Source organism: Centruroides sculpturatus, unplaced genomic scaffold, assembly GCF_000671375.1.
Source record: "Centruroides sculpturatus isolate CEXI.00-Female unplaced genomic scaffold, Cexi_2.0 scaffold70, whole genome shotgun sequence".
In the NCBI taxonomy this organism is placed as follows: Eukaryota; Metazoa; Arthropoda; class Arachnida; order Scorpiones; family Buthidae; genus Centruroides; species Centruroides sculpturatus.
Window position 1 is genome coordinate 266,053 of NW_019384571.1, and position 22,544 is coordinate 288,596.

Genomic DNA, 22,544 nt, shown 5'->3' on the forward strand with positions numbered 1-22,544 from the left:
TGAGAAAATCTCTGCATTTTAGGAATTATTTTTCTGCTCTGACCAATACAGTATGTAATAAGTTTATATCCAGCAAGAAGAGGATTATCACCAATAAAAACTGTTTCAAACAATCATATTTGTTGAAATATTTCCCAAGTGTTAGTCTGAAATTGAATAGTGTTTATTGCTGTCTGTTCTACATCCATTACAAAATATGATACTTTTCTACTGCTATTAAAAGTTTAATATGTAAGTTATATACACTGATGTGCTTTTTTTTCCAATGCTTTAATCAAATTCAAATTGTGTGTCAGTTTTTAGTAGTGAACATTGTTTTCTTCATATGACATTGTAAGAGTTGATCATGTCAATTCATACCCCAAATAAAATATTCATTGAAATTTTTAAATTTTCTGTAATAAATGTGATGTATTGTTGCTTAGAAATTTCATTTTAAACATCATTCAAAATATATTAAATATAAACAGGTAGTTTGGAAAAATTACTCAGCTGTATTTTTTCCATTGAGAAATTATCAATAAATAAATTTTTCTTCTTTTCAGTTAGGAAGAGTATCAGTTAATTTTGTATGAATACTTTTTCTTTCAATTTAACATCATAAAAGGAAGATATTTTGTAATGTAGCCTGTATAAAAAGATATTCTTTTTATAAATATTGTCTGAGTGTTTTAATTATAAGTCTTTTCTCTCTTCAGACATTGTTTTGTACAGGTTACCAGAAAAAGTTTTAATCTGAAATTGGACATATTTATTGATGTTAATGAAATCTTGCTGGATTCTTAGCTTATGAAATAAGTTCACAATATACACAGCATTTGAAGAAAATTTAGATAGCTGAAAACATAGTTTATGCATTACTATTTTGTAGCTAGTTATTCTTTCAACTGATTTTTTGAAATATATAATGTTGTAAAATAACTCTTGTGCATATTTTACTATGTTTCAATGTTTATAATGTGAACTTATTAACATATTACCTGAATGTTTTTAACTGTATTAGATTTTAAGTTTGTGGATTTGACTCCAAAATTTGATATGCTAATTTATGATGATTGATAGAAAATTTTACTCCCACATCTGTAATTTGAGTAAAAATGTATGCTTATCATTAACTTGGATATTTAATCCCTTAAAAATATCGTTTTGAGATGAAATTTTAAAATACAAGTTTATATCAATTTTAAGGTGTTTATATTAAAGATTAATATGAGTATCTCTGGTAAAATGGAATATGCCTGATTGATATTAAAAATTTAGAATCAAATTTTTCAAAAATAGATCATAAAACTTTTTTAAAGTTATAATTATAACTTCTCCTAATATATTGAATTACAGTAACTTAGTACCATTATCTGAATAATTAGCATCTAATTTTCACTTATATTAATGTAAATTTGATAAATACAGTGTAGCACTACTATATTAAATACTTATTGTGAAAACTTGGGTTACATGAAAAACTTGGAAACTTTTTTTATTTTACAAATGCTTCATTAAATTTTTAAAATATGTCACTATTAAATTTTATAAAAGTATTTAATTTGAATAGTGATGTTTATATTTCCATACTGATGTATTTATCAAAATTTACATTTTCCAACAAATTATTAGAATAGTTTTTCCATTGGCCAGATAAGAATAAAAATTTTAATGTGGAAAACTAATGTGTTGTAAAGTTTTCATTTGAAGTTTTCTACAGAGAAATTTCTTTTAGGATATCATTGTATTAAGGCTTGTCCTTTTGTTTTATTGTTTGAATATGGTTATATGAACAAAAGATCAGACCAGTATATGAATATGTGTAATGTAATATGGTTTGTGGACAATTCCATGGTAATATGAAAAAAGTCAAAATAAAAAAAAATCCACAATTCTTAAATCAGTTTCATTAATCTAAGTTATATACTTAAGTATTCACAAGTTTTGATATGAATTTTTATTTATATATATGTTTATTATTATGCTAAAAATTTGAAGAAACATTGTTTTTACAATATTTATGAAATATGTTTATATAATAATCCAGTAATTGATTTTGATAATTAACAAATAGCATCCAGAATGGTAGTAATAATGCATAAGCTTAATAGCCAATTTTATTCATTCTTAAATGATTAAACTATTTAGCATATTATAAAGGAGTGTGGATTTAATTCCATACAGAGATTTTGAATATGGTTTAACTAAATTTTATTATTTTATATAAATGTCAGAAAGTAATTTGATTATTTGTTGTTTTCCTTATCGGGGTACATTAAAACGTACTAATTGGTAATACATTTCCCGTTTTTAATGCAATTTTGAATATTGTGTAAACATTTTTGGCATTCGTTTTTTCATCAGAGGAAGTTTAATTACATATATATCTATATACAAATTCCAATTAAAATTGCAAGTTCTGTAATATGATTTACAATTATTTTTTATTTTGTTTAAACAAAATTTGCTTAAATATATAATTATGTGACGAGAGTAAAAAAATGCTAAAAACGTTTAAACAAATAAGCAATATTTTATCATCAAAGTAGAAATGCGTTGTTAATAAATAATAATCTTAATATTGTTTTATTGTCGTTATAATGATTATCATTCATCGCATACAATTCATATCAGAAATGTAAAGTAACTTTGAAGAAATTTATTGACAAATTTATGACTTCACGCAATTGCCTTGTAGTAATCTGTAACCTATATTGATTACTATATCATTCAGGAATATTTAAATAAACCGTGTTTAACGGGTTTTATTTTTAGTATATTTTTATTGCTTGATATTTTTGCTCAACGTTATAAGCCTTACACAAAAATAGTTACTAAAGAGAAATGCATGGAATTTGAAGTTAATTAATAGCAGTGTCAGTGAAATAATATTTTTTCAGAGTTTTAATTATAGTATCATCTTTGAATGCCGAAATACAGAATATTGTAATGAATTTTAACAGATCATTGTGGTGAAAAATTTAGTTTGTATGAATGTTTAATTCATACAAGCTAAATTTTTCACCACAATGATCTGTTAAAATTCATTACGTACAGAAACATTGAATTCGATGATAGAAGCACTGATTCCTAATAAAAACGAAAATAACATAGCCTCCCTACCCTCTATACTCCCGTTTTTATGGAAATCTCAAAATACGTTTTGGTTATAAAAATATTCGCAACTAGATAAAACGGAAAAATCTAAGGTTACGTTTATTTTATACACTTTCATATGTAAATGGAATAACAAAAATAAAGGCATACTTAGTAGGTCCACGGATTAACGGACTAATTAGGAAAAGTGTCCGTTAAAACGGCAGAGATGTAAGACAGTCTGCCTCTCTTATGGGGATCGTCCGTCTCCAAGAATTATTTCGGGTGATCTGTCTGATACGACGACCCCACCTAATCTTAGCCCAACGGTCGCCAACCTTCCTGACTTGCGGACCACTTAAGCAACTAGTTGGATTTTTTGATCTACAACCCGGTAAATTTAAATAATATTTTTGTGAGAAATGAGTTAAACGATTTAAAAGAACGATTTTGTAATTAACAAACATATTCACACATGTTACTTTATTTTTAATAGAAAAATCTCGAAGGACAGTTGATATCCACTCCTGAAAATTAACATTTATAGACGAAAACAAAGACAATAACTATATAAAGTTAAATATACATTACATTTATACTTTTTTATTTTAATATATAAAGTTCTCGGAAGAATTTGTTTTCGAAAAACTGTTTTCTTTGATTTGCTTGTTTAACAGCTGACAAACAATAGTTGAAGATGCCACAGTGCGTTGTTCCAAAACATTTTCCTCTTTCCAAATTGGAAGTAACTCAGTTGATAACTCATATTTACAAATAAAAATCCGCCAAATCGTATATTTGCTAAGTGTGCTAAAATGTTTAAGTTTGTCGCCCAGCTGTCGTGTACCCGAATACTTCAAAATGTACAGAAAAAATCAAGTGTGGAATTATTTCGAAAAAATCTCAACTTCTGAGAAGTTCTTTTTTTTTAAAAAAAAAAAAAACGTTGCAATACGCCTCTGATTTAACAGACCATTTAAGATGGGTCTCAAACTCAAACGAAGCGAAGGGCTAGTCAAATACAGTACATGTATATCAGACGCGGGCTGTATTCAATATTATTCGGTAAAGCAAAACATACATACTAAAAAAATGAGTATTTAAAAATAAATAAAGCTCTAACAAAGATGCTTTTGTTGCCAGGCCTTTACGACTTGCATAAATAGAGGTTTGAATTTTTTGTTTTAATCCCTTCAACATGTTAGAAACATTGACTTTTAGAAAAGAAATCAAGCCAGCGGGCCGGATATCGAACCTTAACGGGTCGCCAGTTTGCGACCCCTGATTTAAGACTTACATTTTTTTTTTACTCCTAGCTCCACACCACAAAATTTATAGATACCGATATAGCTACAAAAGAAAAAAGCAATATTTATGAAATATGCAAATATTGCACTTGTATTTACTTATGTAATAATTTAAAAGGAGAAAGTTGGTAACAGCATTAAAATGCAAATTTTAATAATTTTCCGATTTCTCTGGAGATATGACATCTATCTTCCTGCTTGACCTTTAACCACCAACATTTAATAGTATTAATGCCCCTTATATATAAGCTACCATGCCAAATTTCGTTTCTTAATCATTACCCCATCCTGAGATGATATACGAGACAACACACACACACAATTCCCTCTTTGTCTTTTTACTTTTTTAACTTCACGAGGTCTCAAAACGTGGAGATTTGGAAACACTCGGAGGGTGAAATTTGGCACGATTCCAATACATACTTTCTCTTGTTATGTTACTGTATACATAACAGCTCTAAAAGCAGTGGCGTGCCGTCATTGGAAGCGATGGATGCGCCGCTTCCCTTGTATATTCTAAAAAAATAAATGCATATTCATTTTAATTATATGAAAATAATCGCACAATATTTTATTATAACCGCATTATGTATCTTATTACAAATTTCTATACTACACGTGAAAAAAAAAAAAAAAAGATAAGATTGCTATTGTATATTCGAATATTAGTGGCGGAGTGGAAGCGCTGTGTTGTCAGCATCCAAAAATCTAGATTTGCGCATGTGCTTTACGGAGCACCAACCTCACCCGGTTTAGCTGGTGTAAGCCTAGGACCTCGGGTGGATGCTAAACGTATACCGCACCCAATTCTATCCAGGACCGGTTCTGGGCTGTTGGCCGCCTTCCTGTTAGATATTTGGCCGCCCTCGCCCGATTACGCGAATCGCGAGTAGATTTATAACTTAACCCAATTGATAAGAATTTACTGGTATGTTTTTACGATAATTCTATATAGTTGACAGAAGTTAAAAAAAATCCGTTAAAATATTTGATATATTTATTCCGCTTTTATATTTATATTACTCGCGGATTTCAATGTTAAACCAGTGATATTACGATTTCGTGTGTCTCATCTCTAAGGTGATGTAGAAAAATACGTGTACAATTCTTGTTAAAAAATTAACTGTTACTTTGACAGTATTATTTACAACTAAATTGAATGAATGAGAGAGATGCACGAGGTACAGAAAAAGCTCTAGAATTTATTTTCCTTAAATTAACGATTTATGTATCCGTTTGTCATAAAAATTTGCCTTTCCACTTTTTTCCCGAGACTACAAATATTCGAATACAAAGTAATTGGTTTCGACTAATAAGTCGAAACCAGGGGTGCATATACTTTTGGGATCAAACTGATCCAAGATCACTTCGATCGTACTAATCGCGTATACAAACGAACTACTGTGATCCGATCGATCTCTATTTGCGTATACAAACGCTATCTAGGATCAACTGGATCTCGATCAAACTAATCCTAGCGGAGGGTAGGATCGTTTGGATCGGATAAAAGAGATTAAAGATGGCGGCTTCCATGGTCGAAGTTAAGCTGACAGTGCATTTCTTCCTTTTCCTATTACTATTTCTTTTGATTGTAATAAAATGGGAACAAGATCCTTCAGTGAATTTTCGAAAGTAAGTCGACTTACTCGAAAGTGTTCTTTATAAACATTTGGCCTATATTCTAATGCAACCTCTGAAACACAGTTATTTTGCATACCGATTTCTTTTTTTTTTTTTCTTACTTTTATATTGTGTTAAATAATTAACCAAAATTAATTCTTCTTCCTCGGATTCTGAATCTAATTCCGATAATATTTCTAAAATGATTCCTAAACTTGCCGCCATCTTGGATCCTACTCGTATACTTTCCGCCATGACAGAAGCTATCTGTATCACGTGACAAGGACAGATCCGATTTTACAGATCGATCTATACAAAACGAAAAGTATATGCACCCCAGTACTTAAGAAGTAGTTAAATAATTAAGCGATTAGAGAATTGGGGACATAAACAAAACCCTGATGAAAGAGCCGAAATTTTACTTATACCACCGAAATGAAAGAGCCGAAACAAAAGCTGAACTGAACTATGTCTAGTAGTGCTGTGCGATGCATCGATGTGACATCGATACATCGATGTTTTTGTTCGTCGATGCATCGACCTTCCGATGTTTTTGAAACATCGATCCTGAATCGATGTTAGCAATATGTGAATTTCGATTCATCGATGCATGCAGTTCATTCTTTGTTCCTAATGTTACCACCTGTTCGGTTTTCACCCGGACAGTCCGGGAATTTCGTAGAAATTGTGAAATTGCGATGAAACAAAGTTCTCGCAAATATGTTTACAAATTTACACTATTTTAACAGTGAACGAACTCACACTCATTGAAACTCATCCGCAACTCTGCCATGTTAGTCTGTTTACGCCGACTTGTNTTTTTTTTTTTTTTTTTTTTTTTTTTTTTTTTTTTTTTTTTTTTTTTTTTTTTTTTTTTTTTTTTTTTTTTTTTTTTTTTTTTTTTTTTTTTTTTTTTTTTTTTTTTTTTTTTTTTTTTTTTTTTTTTTTTTTTTTTTTTTTTTTTTTTTTTTTTTTTTTTTTTTTTTTTTTTTTTTTTTTTTTTTTTTTTTTTTTTTTTTTTTTTTTTTTTTTTTTTTTTTTTTTTTTTTTTTTTTTTTTTTTTTTTTTTTTTTTTTTTTTTTTTTTTTTTTTTTTTTTTTTTTTTTTTTTTTTTTTTTTTTTTTTTTTTTTTTTTTTTTTTTTTTTTTTTTTTTTTTTTTTTTTTTTTTTTTTTTTTTTTTTTTTTTTTTTTTTTTTTTTTTTTTTTTTTTTTTTTTTTTTTTTTTTTTTTTTTTTTTTTTTTTTTTTTTTTTTTTTTTTTTTTTTTTTTTTTTTTTTTTTTTTTTTTTTTTTTTTTTTTTTTTTTTTTTTTTTTTTTTTTTTTTTTTTTTTTTTTTTTTTTTTTTTTTTTTTTTTTTTTTTTTTTTTTTTTTTTTTTTTTTTTTTTTTTTTTTTTTTTTTTTTTTTTTTTTTTTTTTTTTTTTTTTTTTTTTTTTTTTTTTTTTTTTTTTTTTTTTTTTTTTTTTTTTTTTTTTTTTTTTTTTTTTTTTTTTTTTTTTTTTTTTTTTTTTTTTTTTTTTTTTTTTTTTTTTTTTTTTTTTTTTTTTTTTTTTTTTTTTTTTTTTTTTTTTTTTTTTTTTTTTTTTTTTTTTTTTTTTTTTTTTTTTTTTTTTTTTTTTTTTTTTTTTTTTTTTTTTTTTTTTTTTTTTTTTTTTTTTTTTTTTTTTTTTTTTTTTTTTTTTTTTTTTTTTTTTTTTTTTTTTTTTTTTTTTTTTTTTTTTTTTTTTTTTTTTTTTTTTTTTTTTTTTTTTTTTTTTTTTTTTTTTTTTTTTTTTTTTTTTTTTTTTTTTTTTTTTTTTTTTTTTTTTTTTTTTTTTTTTTTTTTTTTTTTTTTTTTTTTTTTTTTTTTTTTTTTTTTTTTTTTTTTTTTTTTTTTTTTTTTTTTTTTTTTTTTTTTTTTTTTTTTTTTTTTTTTTTTTTTTTTTTTTTTTTTTTTTTTTTTTTTTTTTTTTTTTTTTTTTTTTTTTTTTTTTTTTTTTTTTTTTTTTTTTTTTTTTTTTTTTTTTTTTTTTTTTTTTTTTTTTTTTTTTTTTTTTTTTTTTTTTTTTTTTTTTTTTTTTTTTTTTTTTTTTTTTTTTTTTTTTTTTTTTTTTTTTTTTTTTTTTTTTTTTTTTTTTTTTTTTTTTTTTTTTTTTTTTTTTTTTTTTTTTTTTTTTTTTTTTTTTTTTTTTTTTTTTTTTTTTTTTTTTTTTTTTTTTTTTTTTTTTTTTTTTTTTTTTTTTTTTTTTTTTTTTTTTTTTTTTTTTTTTTTTTTTTTTTTTTTTTTTTTTTTTTTTTTTTTTTTTTTTTTTTTTTTTTTTTTTTTTTTTTTTTTTTTTTTTTTTTTTTTTTTTTTTTTTTTTTTTTTTTTTTTTTTTTTTTTTTTTTTTTTTTTTTTTTTTTTTTTTTTTTTTTTTTTTTTTTTTTTTTTTTTTTTTTTTTTTTTTTTTTTTTTTTTTTTTTTTTTTTTTTTTTTTTTTTTTTTTTTTTTTTTTTTTTTTTTTTTTTTTTTTTTTTTTTTTTTTTTTTTTTTTTTTTTTTTTTTTTTTTTTTTTTTTTTTTTTTTTTTTTTTTTTTTTTTTTTTTTTTTTTTTTTTTTTTTTTTTTTTTTTTTTTTTTTTTTTTTTTTTTTTTTTTTTTTTTTTTTTTTTTTTTTTTTTTTTTTTTTTTTTTTTTTTTTTTTTTTTTTTTTTTTTTTTTTTTTTTTTTTTTTTTTTTTTTTTTTTTTTTTTTTTTTTTTTTTTTTTTTTTTTTTTTTTTTTTTTTTTTTTTTTTTTTTTTTTTTTTTTTTTTTTTTTTTTTTTTTTTTTTTTTTTTTTTTTTTTTTTTTTTTTTTTTTTTTTTTTTTTTTTTTTTTTTTTTTTTTTTTTTTTTTTTTTTTTTTTTTTTTTTTTTTTTTTTTTTTTTTTTTTTTTTTTTTTTTTTTTTTTTTTTTTTTTTTTTTTTTTTTTTTTTTTTTTTTTTTTTTTTTTTTTTTTTTTTTTTTTTTTTTTTTTTTTTTTTTTTTTTTTTTTTTTTTTTTTTTTTTTTTTTTTTTTTTTTTTTTTTTTTTTTTTTTTTTTTTTTTTTTTTTTTTTTTTTTTTTTTTTTTTTTTTTTTTTTTTTTTTTTTTTTTTTTTTTTTTTTTTTTTTTTTTTTTTTTTTTTTTTTTTTTTTTTTTTTTTTTTTTTTTTTTTTTTTTTTTTTTTTTTTTTTTTTTTTTTTTTTTTTTTTTTTTTTTTTTTTTTTTTTTTTTTTTTTTTTTTTTTTTTTTTTTTTTTTTTTTTTTTTTTTTTTTTTTTTTTTTTTTTTTTTTTTTTTTTTTTTTTTTTTTTTTTTTTTTTTTTTTTTTTTTTTTTTTTTTTTTTTTTTTTTTTTTTTTTTTTTTTTTTTTTTTTTTTTTTTTTTTTTTTTTTTTTTTTTTTTTTTTTTTTTTTTTTTTTTTTTTTTTTTTTTTTTTTTTTTTTTTTTTTTTTTTTTTTTTTTTTTTTTTTTTTTTTTTTTTTTTTTTTTTTTTTTTTTTTTTTTTTTTTTTTTTTTTTTTTTTTTTTTTTTTTTTTTTTTTTTTTTTTTTTTTTTTTTTTTTTTTTTTTTTTTTTTTTTTTTTTTTTTTTTTTTTTTTTTTTTTTTTTTTTTTTTTTTTTTTTTTTTTTTTTTTTTTTTTTTTTTTTTTTTTTTTTTTTTTTTTTTTTTTTTTTTTTGTGGTTTTGCAGGAAATCGAACATATTTTTAGACCCATGTAAAACTCTCTAATTAGTCTGGAAAGGGGGACCTAATTCTTGCATTCTGTGAAAACGGGTAAGATTGGCTATAATCTAATCTTAATCTTAAATGTTTTCGAATAGTCGAGGATTGTTACGTGTGAGTAGTGGGGATAACTTTTGGAGACGTGTGACGCACATGCTTCAGTGATTTTTCATTAGTGAAAGTGTACGAACAGGGCCGGATCATCGCATAGACAAATGAGACAAATGTCTAGGGCCCGGTTTTTAGAAGGGCCCAATCAAAATGTCTATTTTCAAAGGATTTGTAAATAATATAGTTTACTTTTCTGTTGGACAATTGTATATAATGAACAAATAAACAAAAATGCATTGTTTTTTATATGGTTATTGTGAATTTTAAAATCTAACGAAAATGTGTTATGTTTCTTCTTATTGAAAGTTAATTCTTCCGATAATTTAGAAATTTTTTTATAGCGATAAGAATAATATTAACTACAAGACGATGAGCCGGCAAAAAATAAAAACAAACGTTAAGATTATTAGATTATTTCGTACTTCTAATCTTTCTATTACATTATATTATAGCTAGTTGAACGGCTCGGTGCAGTCATCGGGACAACATACTAAATAGTTAGCATGCATAGCAATGATAAATAATTAATTGCATAGCTGGCGCTCAATACGTTGACAGAGACTGCCCATTTTTACAGTAGCAGCAGCGGTGGTATAAATAATAAATTCATTTTACGTTATTGAAACCGTGTTGGTAATTATTTTTGTCGTTTTTAAAAATTGAATAAATTTAAAATGAAGATTGTCTAGTGTTCGTGTAGTTACACTACAGTAGACCCCCTATAACACGTTTTCCTATAATTACAATTCCTATAAGACGACGAAAAAATTGCGACGGTATCCGTACAAATTTGGTAAAAAAACTCCTATAATTCGGTAAAACGTCATCGGGCAGCCGAACTACTTTCCGCCGTCCAGCGCCATGCTACAGAGAATTTATATGAGTAAATTGAGTTTACTATCGTCTGTACAGTATTATATATAAATTATATATAAATTAGGTACTGTACATATAATTATATATAAATTAGGTACGGTATATATAATTATATATTAACTTAATTTATTGTAACTTTATTATAATTATATATATATACTTTCTGCCGTCCAGCGCCACGCTATGGGGAGTTTAGTCGAGTAAGTTGTTTACTATCGTCTGTACAGTATGTAAATTAGGTACCGTAAGTCTAATACAGTACTGTACTTTTATACATTTCTTGTGAAAGAAACATTTCTTATTCAACGGCCATAAAAATTATTTACATTAATGATGTCTCCAAAATTCAACGAAGTTTTCGCAGAAAAATAACTTATCAGAAATCGCGGCCGGGTTTGGTGCGTTGCTCCGCGACGAAAACAAGCTTGAGCAATGGCGACGTCGAACGGTGCACACTCGGTAAGTAATCCTACAATTTTTTGTTAATAGCGTAGTTTATACAGATTATTCCCAAAAAATATACGTACGTATTTTGGAAATGTTGAGTCGAATTAGTCTATAATCGATTAATTTTATGGAACAAAACCTTTCAAACAACTGTAGTCCGTAAACTTCACACGTGTGGGGCTGTAATTGGCATGACCTCGTAAGAAATCGATTCATAAAGAACGGAACGTATCTACTGTGTTATAGGGGGGTCGACTGTATATGGTGTTCAAAACGACCATAAATTCGACAATAAATTCATATCAATAATAAATTCCTATTACTAATAAAAATAATAATATATTAAATTATACTGTAAAAATATAAAATAAATTAGTTGTTCACATTATTTAGTTTTGTTTTATTTATTGTTTTATATTTTTTTTGTGTGCTCTTTTTCTTGTGGGAGAGAGAGGGGGCCCAGTAAGAAGAAAAATGTCTAGGGCCCCAAAGTGGGTTAATCCGGCCCTGTGTACGAATAACAGAAAAAGGTTGAAAGTGAAAAAAGAATAGTGAAGTGTGAAAATTAAAAATATACAAAACAATGCCAAAGCGCAAGAAAGAATTTTTGCGGTCTCGAATCATATCTCAAAGGCAAAAGATGGCGCGGAGAAATGAAACCACGGAAGAAAGAGAAGTACGTCTAACATTACTACGAGAAAATTATCAACGAAACAGAAATAATCAGACAGAAGAGCAACTTGAAAATTATAGGGAAACATCGAATCAGAGAAAGATTATGTACAGGAAAAGAAACAATCTTATATATATATATATAACTATATTACATATAAATGTACGAACAAATAAAAACCCAGCGAAGCGGGTACTTGCTGCTAGTTCAGAGGTGAGGAACCTATGGCACGTGTGCCCAAAGTGGCACGTCAAAGGAATCATCTGGCACGTAACGAATTATATGATTTCGGTTTATCATCTTTTTAAATTACGTTCTTTCCATTTACTCTAATTACAGTATATTATTTTATTTATTTAAATATAACTTTTTAAAACTCTTTTCGCCCTGTGGGTACTAAGAGGGCTTTTTTATTTAGCAAGTCCACAATGGGACAGCCGGGTGGTGAAGAATGTGTTAGACCTACGGGCGAGAAGTAGACAAACAAAACGAAATTAAATAAACCAAAAATACAATAAGTTTATTTACTCGCCAGGTTGATGCAGGTTACAAAGGATACCAACATAACCATATCCACCGAATAAAACACACCCTTAATGAACCACCGAATAATATAATACGCGACAGGAAAGTGCGCGTGTAGTTCCTGTCCGGCCCGATCGACTAATCCCTTAAACTACGTAAATTATGCTAGTTTCTTATTTCTAGATATTAGTATTGAATAGAATAGGTTTATCAGAAGGCTTGGAAGATGAAGACAAGAGATAGGTCAGAGGGTACCCAAACTTGATAATTGGTGCTCCTTGCAATGGTTGATGCGTCTTGTTTCTCGCAAAGTTCGTTCTTTTTCTTCCAGTTCCCGGGTCGTCGTCTATCCGATACGACGCTGAACGTACTCTCCCCCGACTCCTCCTCCGTCTCTCTCCTCCGAGCTCTACTCTCCTCCCCCGACACACGTGTTCGCCCTCTCCCCTCCTGCGTTCTTTTCTGTTTTTGGAGTGAGTCATCCACATACCAATGCAAGTGTAAACGAGCACATTCCAGGAAGGGTAGACGAATGGATATAAAGAGGGAAAGTAGAGAGATATATACGCAAAAAAGAAAAAAAAATGAAATTACATACAACATAAATATGGCGTGTAGCCACAAATGGATACCCACTTGAAAATTTTCTGGGGTTTTGACCTCGGGTCTACAGGAGCGATAGCAACCACTTTGACCGCTCGGCCATTCGGCCAAATTTAAATATAGTTACTCGAAGTCTAAAACTTCTGCACGCATAAACATTTTTAAAGAAAAGTATGCTTAATATGCTTACTACTTGGCACGCAAACTCAAAAAGGTTCGCCATCCCTGAGCTAGTTAATGTAATAAAGATAGAAAATTTTCCAGTTCAATGAGAGTGACCGAAAAGTTGTAAATTTTGGAAATTTCTGAGGACACTTGGTCCTAAAACGAATTAGAAAGCAAATGACTAGGCTATTAAGTTTAACATATTTAGATTATTACAACGTTTAAATCTACAACAGCCCTGTCGTGCCCTTTGAGATATACTAGTGATGCGACAAAAGATGTATTTGACATTGACCGGTATCGGCATCCTGGGGATTTGGCAGTCCGCGTATATGCACGCTCTGCAACCGTCTTCGATTCCATCTATTAGCCACTCGTACTTGACTAACTTGTAAGTGTATTGTTTTAAGATTTAAAAAGTAAAGAATATTTTATATTTTTATGTACGTTTCTTTACAAAACTATATTTAATTATAATTTTATTTAAAAGTATGTTCATACAATTGAAGAATATTTTTATGTATCTGTACATCCACCACATATTTTATTTCACCGAGTAAGTTTTTATTATTTTATTTTTAATTGTAGCCCTTATATCGTGACTAGCGATTCGGAATGTAATTGTGATATTAAAAATGCATTTAGAGAAGTCTACGGTTTTTACCGGCTTATCGAATAAACGATACGAATGGACCCTAGACCATCACTGACGCGCAATTGACTGATTGTCCCTGGATGTCGACTTCTTACAGAAACACAGCTTCCCTATCATCAAATGTCACGGCACGCCACTGCCTAAAAGTAACATCTTCGTATAACGCAAAATTATTTTCGCATGATTTCTAAGTCAGAAAACTTCGTAAACCTTTTGAACACCGAAAGTCCTTAATCGACTTATAACAAATAACGCGCGGTTAAGCGAAGTGAGAACCACGACTCTTCATCTGTAGAACTGTCAAGAAAATTCCTTTTATACCAAAAATTCATTACAAAGTAATACGAACGTTGAGAGGTCAGCGCCGAATTTCGTCCTAGCGGATATATTTTGAAATAAAATTTTTCCCGAAAATCGAAACTACAGTAACCTATGTATACTAAACTTGATTGAGATTTGTCAAATAGTTCTTTTTACAGAAAGCTCTAAAGAACATTTAATTTAACTACAATCATCCCGTATTTAACAATTATTATTATTATTATTTATGTCTAATCAGATATTAAATTGACCGTCATCACATAAAACCGTTACTGAAGTAAAGCGGTGACTTCTGCGCATTTTTGTTTAACGGAAAAGCAATTAAAATGAAATTGAATTCTGGGATATTATCAAACGTATTTGATTGGTAAAGTTTTCCCGCCCGAATTTCGTGTGCAGAAGATTTTAAGCGTTTAACAGACGATTTCTTCTACAGTGATAATTTGGTAATTTACATTATTTATATATTAATGATTAATTTTTAATTTATATAAATTATTCGGGATTAAAGGATATATATTTTTTATTTTTGTAAAGGATTCATTTTATCAAAAGAATTTATAAGTGGATCTGAAATATGGAAAGTAATGGTAACTCTTTTTATAATTATGATTTACATATTAATTTTGTAACCAATAGTTTATTCACATGACTGAAGTAAGTTGCTTATATGAACAAAGTTATATACCACTAATACCATTAAAAATAGTCCACATAGACAATGTCGCTACATAGTGTGCAATGATGTGCTTTTTTGCCACCTTCTCCCCTTTAAACTTATATATTTAATTAATTGATGCCCCTATTCATATATTTGCAAATATACATTTTATACTTAAAATTAAAAAACTTGGAATGCATTCTAGCCACAATTACACATTGTCACAGACACATGCATGCAGTGGTGCCTGCAGTCAACAAAAAAAAAAAAGGAAGGCACAAGCTATAAAAGAAGGCATGTTAGGTGATAAGCTTTGAGTTATGATTTAATGTCAAATTGATGATGCATGAGGTGACGCCAGTTACAGTTGAGGCTAAAATGAGAAATGCCCTTGTTTTTTCAACGTATGACGAAGTTGCATGGGACAACAGACAAATATTGTTTATTAGTTTTTTTATATTTGCAGAATAAGCTAGAAGTCATGAATTTTCTGTTGTTTGTTGATAAAGGAGTTTATGGATTATGAAAAGGGCAATCCAGAAATAAAAACGGAAACATGTGCCCTAAGTTCCCCAGTGTATGGGCACTCCTGCATGCATGCAAGGCTCTCTGTCAGTGTTGCCATACAATAATATTTTTAGTAGGACTGTGAAGTTGGTACACAAATGCTTTGACTTCAATTCCTTTATATATTAGTATAAGATGTAAATAATAAATATACTAATTATATACTTTTTATATCGATTGAATGCATGCAACATTCAAGGCATTTTGTCACTGTCAACATTAATCATCAGACTACTGTTTAGAACCATAACCTGTTAAAGTTTGGAGGAGGTCTATTTTTATTGACTCCGGCTCTAATGAATCTGGTAATTCAAGAATTGCTTTTGACTGAGTCTGACTTCATGGTCCTGATTTTTACAATAATCAGTTTATAACATTATATAACAGATTGCTAGGTATATAATAGTTTATATTTGTTTACAAACTTTCCATGTCTTATTTTTGCTATTTGTTTATATTAATATATCTTAAGTAGTCTATTTGTTCTAAAAGCTTGCAATCCAATTTGACATGTTATTGGGCTGATATAGGGTTGGTGGACAAGGTGGGTGGCTGCATAAGGAGGCAGATTGCTAGGGGCAGCAAAATTGACTGAAGAAGAAAATAATAATAATTCTTAATTTCAGATAATTGATTTTTTTACTTTTTGAAAATAATTAAGTGTGAAGTCCAAGCAAGCCCTCAGATCTTACAATTAAAATTACACTATACCTATATTAGGTCACAAAAGTATCCGGACACCTATGAAATGGAAGAGTTTTTTAGTTATCACTCATTTCTTACATGAAATAGGGAAAAAATAATAACAGATATGAATTCTTTAGACTTTTTTTATACTAGAAAAAAGTATTTACATGTATAAAAACAATCATCAAAAAGAGAAATATACTTTTATTAATTTTTTAATGTTTAAAATAAAAATTTTCACATCACAAAAGTATTTGGACAGAAGAAATAAATAATGATTAAACAGAACTTTTTATACACTTAAGAACGAATTGGGCCTCCTTTTACTCTGGTAACAACTAGGCATTGATTCATTGAAAGTTTTATAACGGTTTCATCTATTAAATTCAAAACTCCAATGATGATGTTTTTAAGATCAATTTTGTTTGTTACTGATTTTGTTTTGATTGTTCATTTAATGTAATCTTACAATGCTCAATTGGGTTGAGATCGGACAATTGTGGAAGCCAAGGAAACACTTTTATACAGGGCACATCAACAAACTGACTGACTTTTTAAGTGTGATTTGGATTGTTGTCTTACTGGAAAAGAAACCCTTACTCCGATTTCAACTTTCTTACTGATTTCTGAACATTTTTATTTAAATTATATTTAGACACACATTGATTCATTATTCCATCAACAAATTACAAAGTTCCAGCACCATTTGCAGGCATAGAACTCCAAATAGCATTAAACCATCTCCACATTTTACTATAGATATCAGATTTTTCATGTTTTAAGATTCTTCAGCTTTTATCCACACTTTCAGGCAATAATTTGAACCAAACACATTGAATTTGGATCATCTGACATCAAAACTAATTTCCAAAATTTACTTTTTGTATAAAACTCTTTTGTAAACTTTAACCTTTACTGCTGGTTTTTTCATAGCCATAAAATCTTTATAGCTACTTGCTTTTAAAGTTTTTCTGACAGTTTCTGCAGATTTATATACTCCACATTCTACAGAAGCCTCAACAGCAACAAACTTAGGAGCAATTATTCATGGATTTTTCTTCACTTTCCAGACAATGACATGTTTCTATCTCGAGGTAAATATTTCAGGACGTCCAGTTTGAGCCTTATTAACTACACTATTAGTTGTAATGAATTTTATAATGGTATCTTGAATTGTGGATTTTGGAATTTGAAACTGTTCAGCAAAGTTTTGCACAGGTTTTCCCTTTTGCTATTCCTTAATAATGAGTCCTTTAATAACAATGGTTAATATATTTGTTTTCATTGTTCACAATGATAAAATAAAACAGTTCAAGTATGAAACAAATACTTTAACTCATTTGTTGAGGCAAATTGTTGTAAACATATTTTTAGGAAAATGATCTGATACTTTCTATCATTTATTTCCTCTCTCCAGAAACTTTTGTTATGTGAAAATTTTCTCAGTTTGAAATAAAATTTTATTTATGTTTTTGATCAATATTTTTTGCACATGTAAATATTTTTTTTAGTTTAAAAAACTCTTCCATTTTATAGATGTCTGGATACTTCTGTGAGCTAGTGTATATTTAAAAGAGGTGACAATTAACTATCTTTCCCAGGATGGCATAATTTCTAGATTGGCCCTTGTATTTTATATAATTTTATGCTTTATGTAATACTAGCAGACCCCGCCACGCGTCGTTGTGGCTCAAAACGTATCTATATAAATGTATAACACTTCCCCCGTGGGGGGAATTTTTCGAAAAATCCCTTCTTAGTGTACATTCTCTTGACATACCCTATTCAAATGCAATCAAAAATGCAAAAAACCGCATCTAAAATAGTATAATAGAAGCCAAGTTCTTCACGGTAAGCCTAAATCCTGTCCCTCTCCCCCCAGTGGGGGGAATTTCGACATGTATATTATATAAAAACACGTGCGTATTCGAATGCAGCGTTGTGTCAAAATTTCAAAGGAATCGGTAGGAACAAACGAACATTACATTTTTATTTATATAGATAGATAGATAGATGATCTGCTTTAGTTCACAGAAAAGCATAATGCCTCACAGAAAAGCAAACTTAGGGCGTCGTACTCATAGCGCCATCTGTTGGACATAAAAGCCTTAACCTAGATTATATCTTTTAATTTATATGAATGTTTAATGGAATAATATACAGCCTATGTCCACCTTGAAGTTCCATTTTAAATATTGGTGAAAGAATTTTTGAAATCGGATGAGTAGTTTCGGAGATTACCCGCTACATCCAAACTTACTTACAAACATTACTTCTTTATAATATTAGTATAGATTTCCTTCAAGCATTATCTGAAAGTGTTGTGTCTTTTAAATATGCTTTCTGTAGCTTTTTTGTATTTATAACCTAACCTGTAATCTAAATATATAAAATTACTTGTCCTGACTGACTGATTGATTCATCATCGCCCAGAGCAAACTGCTGAACCTAAAGAGGTGAAATTTGGTACACAGTTTGGGTACATCATGAAAATGCACACTAAGAAGGGATTTTTCGATCCCCCTGGGAGAGAGAGAGAGCATTAAGGCTTAACCTGAAGAATGGCTTCTACTGTACTATTTTAGATGCAATTTTTTGTTTTTAACTACATTTAGTTTTCGTTGAATACTTAGGTGTATTAAATTGATAACAACATTTTAGGCATTATTATAAATATTTTTATATATTTCTATTTTTTAACCCAATGTTTGAACCATTTTAAATTCAAATTTATTATTACATATTAGTTTGCTTATAGAATGATTGTAAACATTCCAGAAAATTGATCAAATTGAAAACAGCTTGTTTGATTCTCAGCAATTCTCATCATTCTCAGCGGTAGGTGTTATATAACAATTACTATGGTTGTTGAAATACTGAATATAAATGGGATTTGCTTGCAAAATCCGTGCAGGCGAAGTCACGGGTAACAACTAGTTTTTTAATATTTATAACCTTTACAAAAACAAAAACAAACCTGTAAAGAGACATATCTGAGCCAGCCAATAGTTTTTGTTGCAATATTGTCAGTATGATTGGAATCATTAGGATGTCTGTTGTAGTAGATTTCTTCTAGCTCCAGAACTGCTCTATGGTGTTTGTGTCTTTAATATATTGTATTAAATCCAGGACAATGTTGCTTAGGTTTAATGGTGTTTTATCTGTCTTCAGAGTTACAGCTTTGTAATTGTGATGATTCTTGTATTTTGTAGAAATTCTCTTAAAATGTCCATATTTGTTTATAGTGAGCATTTACTATGTCAAAGAGCAGGGCCATTGAGAGCTTGTATGGAGCCTGGAGTAGAGCAGGCTCTTTCTTTCCTAGCAGATCCCTTTAACCTTTTGTTTTTCGAACACATGAAATATGTAGAATGTTTCTTTATTAATAAAAAGCAGTCAAAGATTTTATTTTTTTTTATCAGTAAAAATAATGTTAACTTTATAGTGTTTGGAATCACTACAGTCACCTCAGCAGGCCCGCCGTAAGCGGGCGTGCAAGGCGTGCACTGCACGCGGGCGGCACGTCCAGGAGGGCGGCAAATTGAGTGATCGGTCACATAATATTCAAAGTCATTGTCCCAATACCCACCTTACTTATAGCATAAGAAATGTCTTCGCAAGGAGAAAAAAATCCGACCAGAGCGCAATTACTATATTATTTAGCCTATATTATAGCATTAACAGCACCTCTATTGGCATTTATCAGAATTAGGATGCAATGCGAAACGTCTGTTGGCAGGTTGAACTATCTGGTGGCGCCCGAAAGCCAAGTACTCATAGTCATGCTCTATGACAGAAGTTGACAGGACTGGCGAAATTAGGGAATCCCCACAGGGCTTCCTTCTCAATTTGTACTTGTACACATTCGAACAGTTCTATCGCATATCAAATTGCAAACATCGCTTAACCCAATATAATAATATCTACACACCAATCGAATGCCGAAAATCTATCAGGCTAGTATAAGGCTAATTATTAAATGAATTACGTAACCAATTTGGCTTTAGAGGTAAGCGTTAGGCACCATCTCTTATTAACATTAATAATTATAAATAAATTAATTAATTTAAATAATTTAGAACCACTGGGAGAAAAAATTGGCCCGGAGTGGGGCTTGAACCCACAACTCCTGCTTACCGTGCAGATGCGTTGCCAGTTACACTGTCTGGACCTCCAGTCCGATCTCCTCTTCCAGCATATATAAGCTAACTATATAACCATCGACGGTTATTACAACGCCGGCTGGGGACACATAGGGCTTGCGATGGCCGGTTGAGTGCCTTATGGGACGTAGGACATGGGCACTGAATGTGTCCCCAGCCAGCGTTGTAATAACCGTCGATTATTTCGATACTCCCCCTGCTCTACAGGTCTTTCCATTTCTGAGTAAAAAAAAAGCATTCTTCTTTAAGATTCCTTTTTCCATTTAAAGTTCTTAAAAATTATAATTAGTTTTACAAAATATACAAATAATGTTTACACTATACTGGTATATCTCGAGTTATGTCATTCTCGATTATACATCGCTTGTCAAAAAATATATGGAAAAATAAAAATCAAGTTTAAGTCATTTTATTTGACATTACGTCCATCCGCCACAAATATTGAAGTCGTAATATCACTAGAAAAGTGTTAAAGCACATAAAATCATATTAAAATATGTACATTTACAATAAATGTTAATATAATCATCATAAATCCTAGAGAACGAAACATGAAAACATCTGTGTTTTTGTGTTTTCATCTTATTTAGAAGTCTTTAAGTGCTCAGTATTGGTATTTTCCATGGTAGCTCCAATATCTATCGTTTGGCGTCATTGTCAGTGTTACTCGATATTGGTAAATTTAATATAAATTAGTTTGTTTCCTACTGTTGTATGATAATTTTAATAACTGTATTTGTTATTTAACCTTACAAAATCATTTTATTTTATAATGTCTTAGAGCAAACCACATTCACAAATAAAGAGTCCGCGATGTACTGTAAACATCACCAAATTGTAAACATGTACTGTACATTTAAAAGTATGTACTGCACATACATGAATTCGTAAATTTAGATTACTTTTTTCTATACTACATTAAAAACTAAAATTTATTTGTTTGTAAGCTTAAAATAGATTCTTATTAACCATATATTATTAAAAATGCATTTATAAATAAAATACAGAACTGGGAACAGTTATTTGTGGTGTGAAATGTTCAACGCGGACAAGAAAACACATACATGTTTTACCAATTAAACGAGTTTAATTTCGCTCTGAATTTGAAATATATATACAGAATAGGTTTGGATTCCCGCTGTTCTCCTCCAAACGGTTCCACAATCTTGAGTGACCAAGTATATCAATAGACCAATAGTTAATTTCTTGATAACTACCTCCCGACAATTTATTTGCACGTGTAAACCTTAACCTAACTTAAACTAAAAATAGAAAAAGTAGAAGGGGAAATGAGAAGAATTAAAGAACAGAAGGGTACCCAATTTTTCAGTTGGTTCTCCACCGTTTTTCATCTTGGCTTCTCTTTCTTGTCTGTTCTCCTCTTAGAACAACTTATAGAGAACTTATAGACAATTATAGAGAAAAAACTCCAAAATGGCAGGTCCGTTTTGGGGTTTTTTCTCTATAATTGTCGACCAGATTCTTCTACCGATCTGCTTATTACGGCCTCTTTCTGCAGCGCTCCTCGACTTTCCGTTCAAGAGCCTACTGCCACTTGTCTGTCTCTCTCAGAGTCCGGCCTAAGAATGCTCTAGAAACCCTCTTTTCCCCTCCAGCCTCATTTTCTCCATTTGTTCTAACGCTAACCCCTGATGGGTTAGGGGTGAGGCGAGTTCTCGGAAGTCTGAGACAAAGGAACAAAGAAATCAGAAAGAAGGAAAATTCTAGAATTTAACCCTTAACTGGTTTTATGGGGGCCGCGTGGCCCCCACGTGTCATATTTTTACAATTTTCTAAAAATCTAAATATCGTGCGCAGCTGCCATTTTATGTAATCTCATTACGTCGTGACTCTTAGCTAGTGCCAAATGTTCGGCCCTGTAGCACTTACAAGGATGGAGCTACGTACCTTCTGGGGGCCGCGCAGCCCCCACGATACCAGTTACGTTGGTTTTTTGTGGAAATGTGTTTTTATATTTTTTTTATTTTTACAATTATTTAGCAAAGATATCTCAATCTTTCATCAAAAATTCAAAATGACTACCAAAGAATCATTTGAACTGCTAATAGAAGATAATATTATACAAATTGCTAGATCAAGCCGAAATCTCCTGAAAAGAGTATGTTGTCATTTTGTGCTGGAAAAAAAGATGGTAAATATGCTACTAAGTGCAACAGTTGTTTGAAATTTATTTGCAAAGTGCATAGTACTACAAAAATACTATGTGATAACTGTCAAGACTGAACTACGTAATTGCGTTAAAATGATCCTGAGTGTTAAAAATAGAAGTGATTATATTATCTGTGGTTTTTTAACAAATGATAGTTAGAGGCTATAAGAGATACTTTTTTATAAGATTAGTTTCTTAAGAATAAGAAAA

General features: G+C 28.3%; 1 protein-coding gene across 2 annotated transcripts in view; it reads left to right on the top strand.

The window, feature by feature from the left end:
* The first annotated feature begins 14,380 nt into the window (after window positions 1-14,380).
* Window positions 14,381-22,544, top strand: part of LOC111624173 (chromobox protein homolog 1-like) — a 41,527-nt gene continuing 33,363 nt past the window's right edge. Inside the window, exons 1-2 of one of the 2 annotated variants that reach the window (XM_023366981.1) lie at window positions 14,381-14,532; window positions 14,624-14,670. In XM_023366981.1, coding sequence (XP_023222749.1) covers window positions 14,664-14,670 — 7 coding nt within the window. In that variant the 5' untranslated portion in view covers window positions 14,381-14,532; window positions 14,624-14,663. Of the gene's footprint in view, window positions 14,533-14,623; window positions 14,677-22,544 lie in introns of both variants that reach the window. The other variant, XM_023366979.1, reaches the window with a different exon arrangement.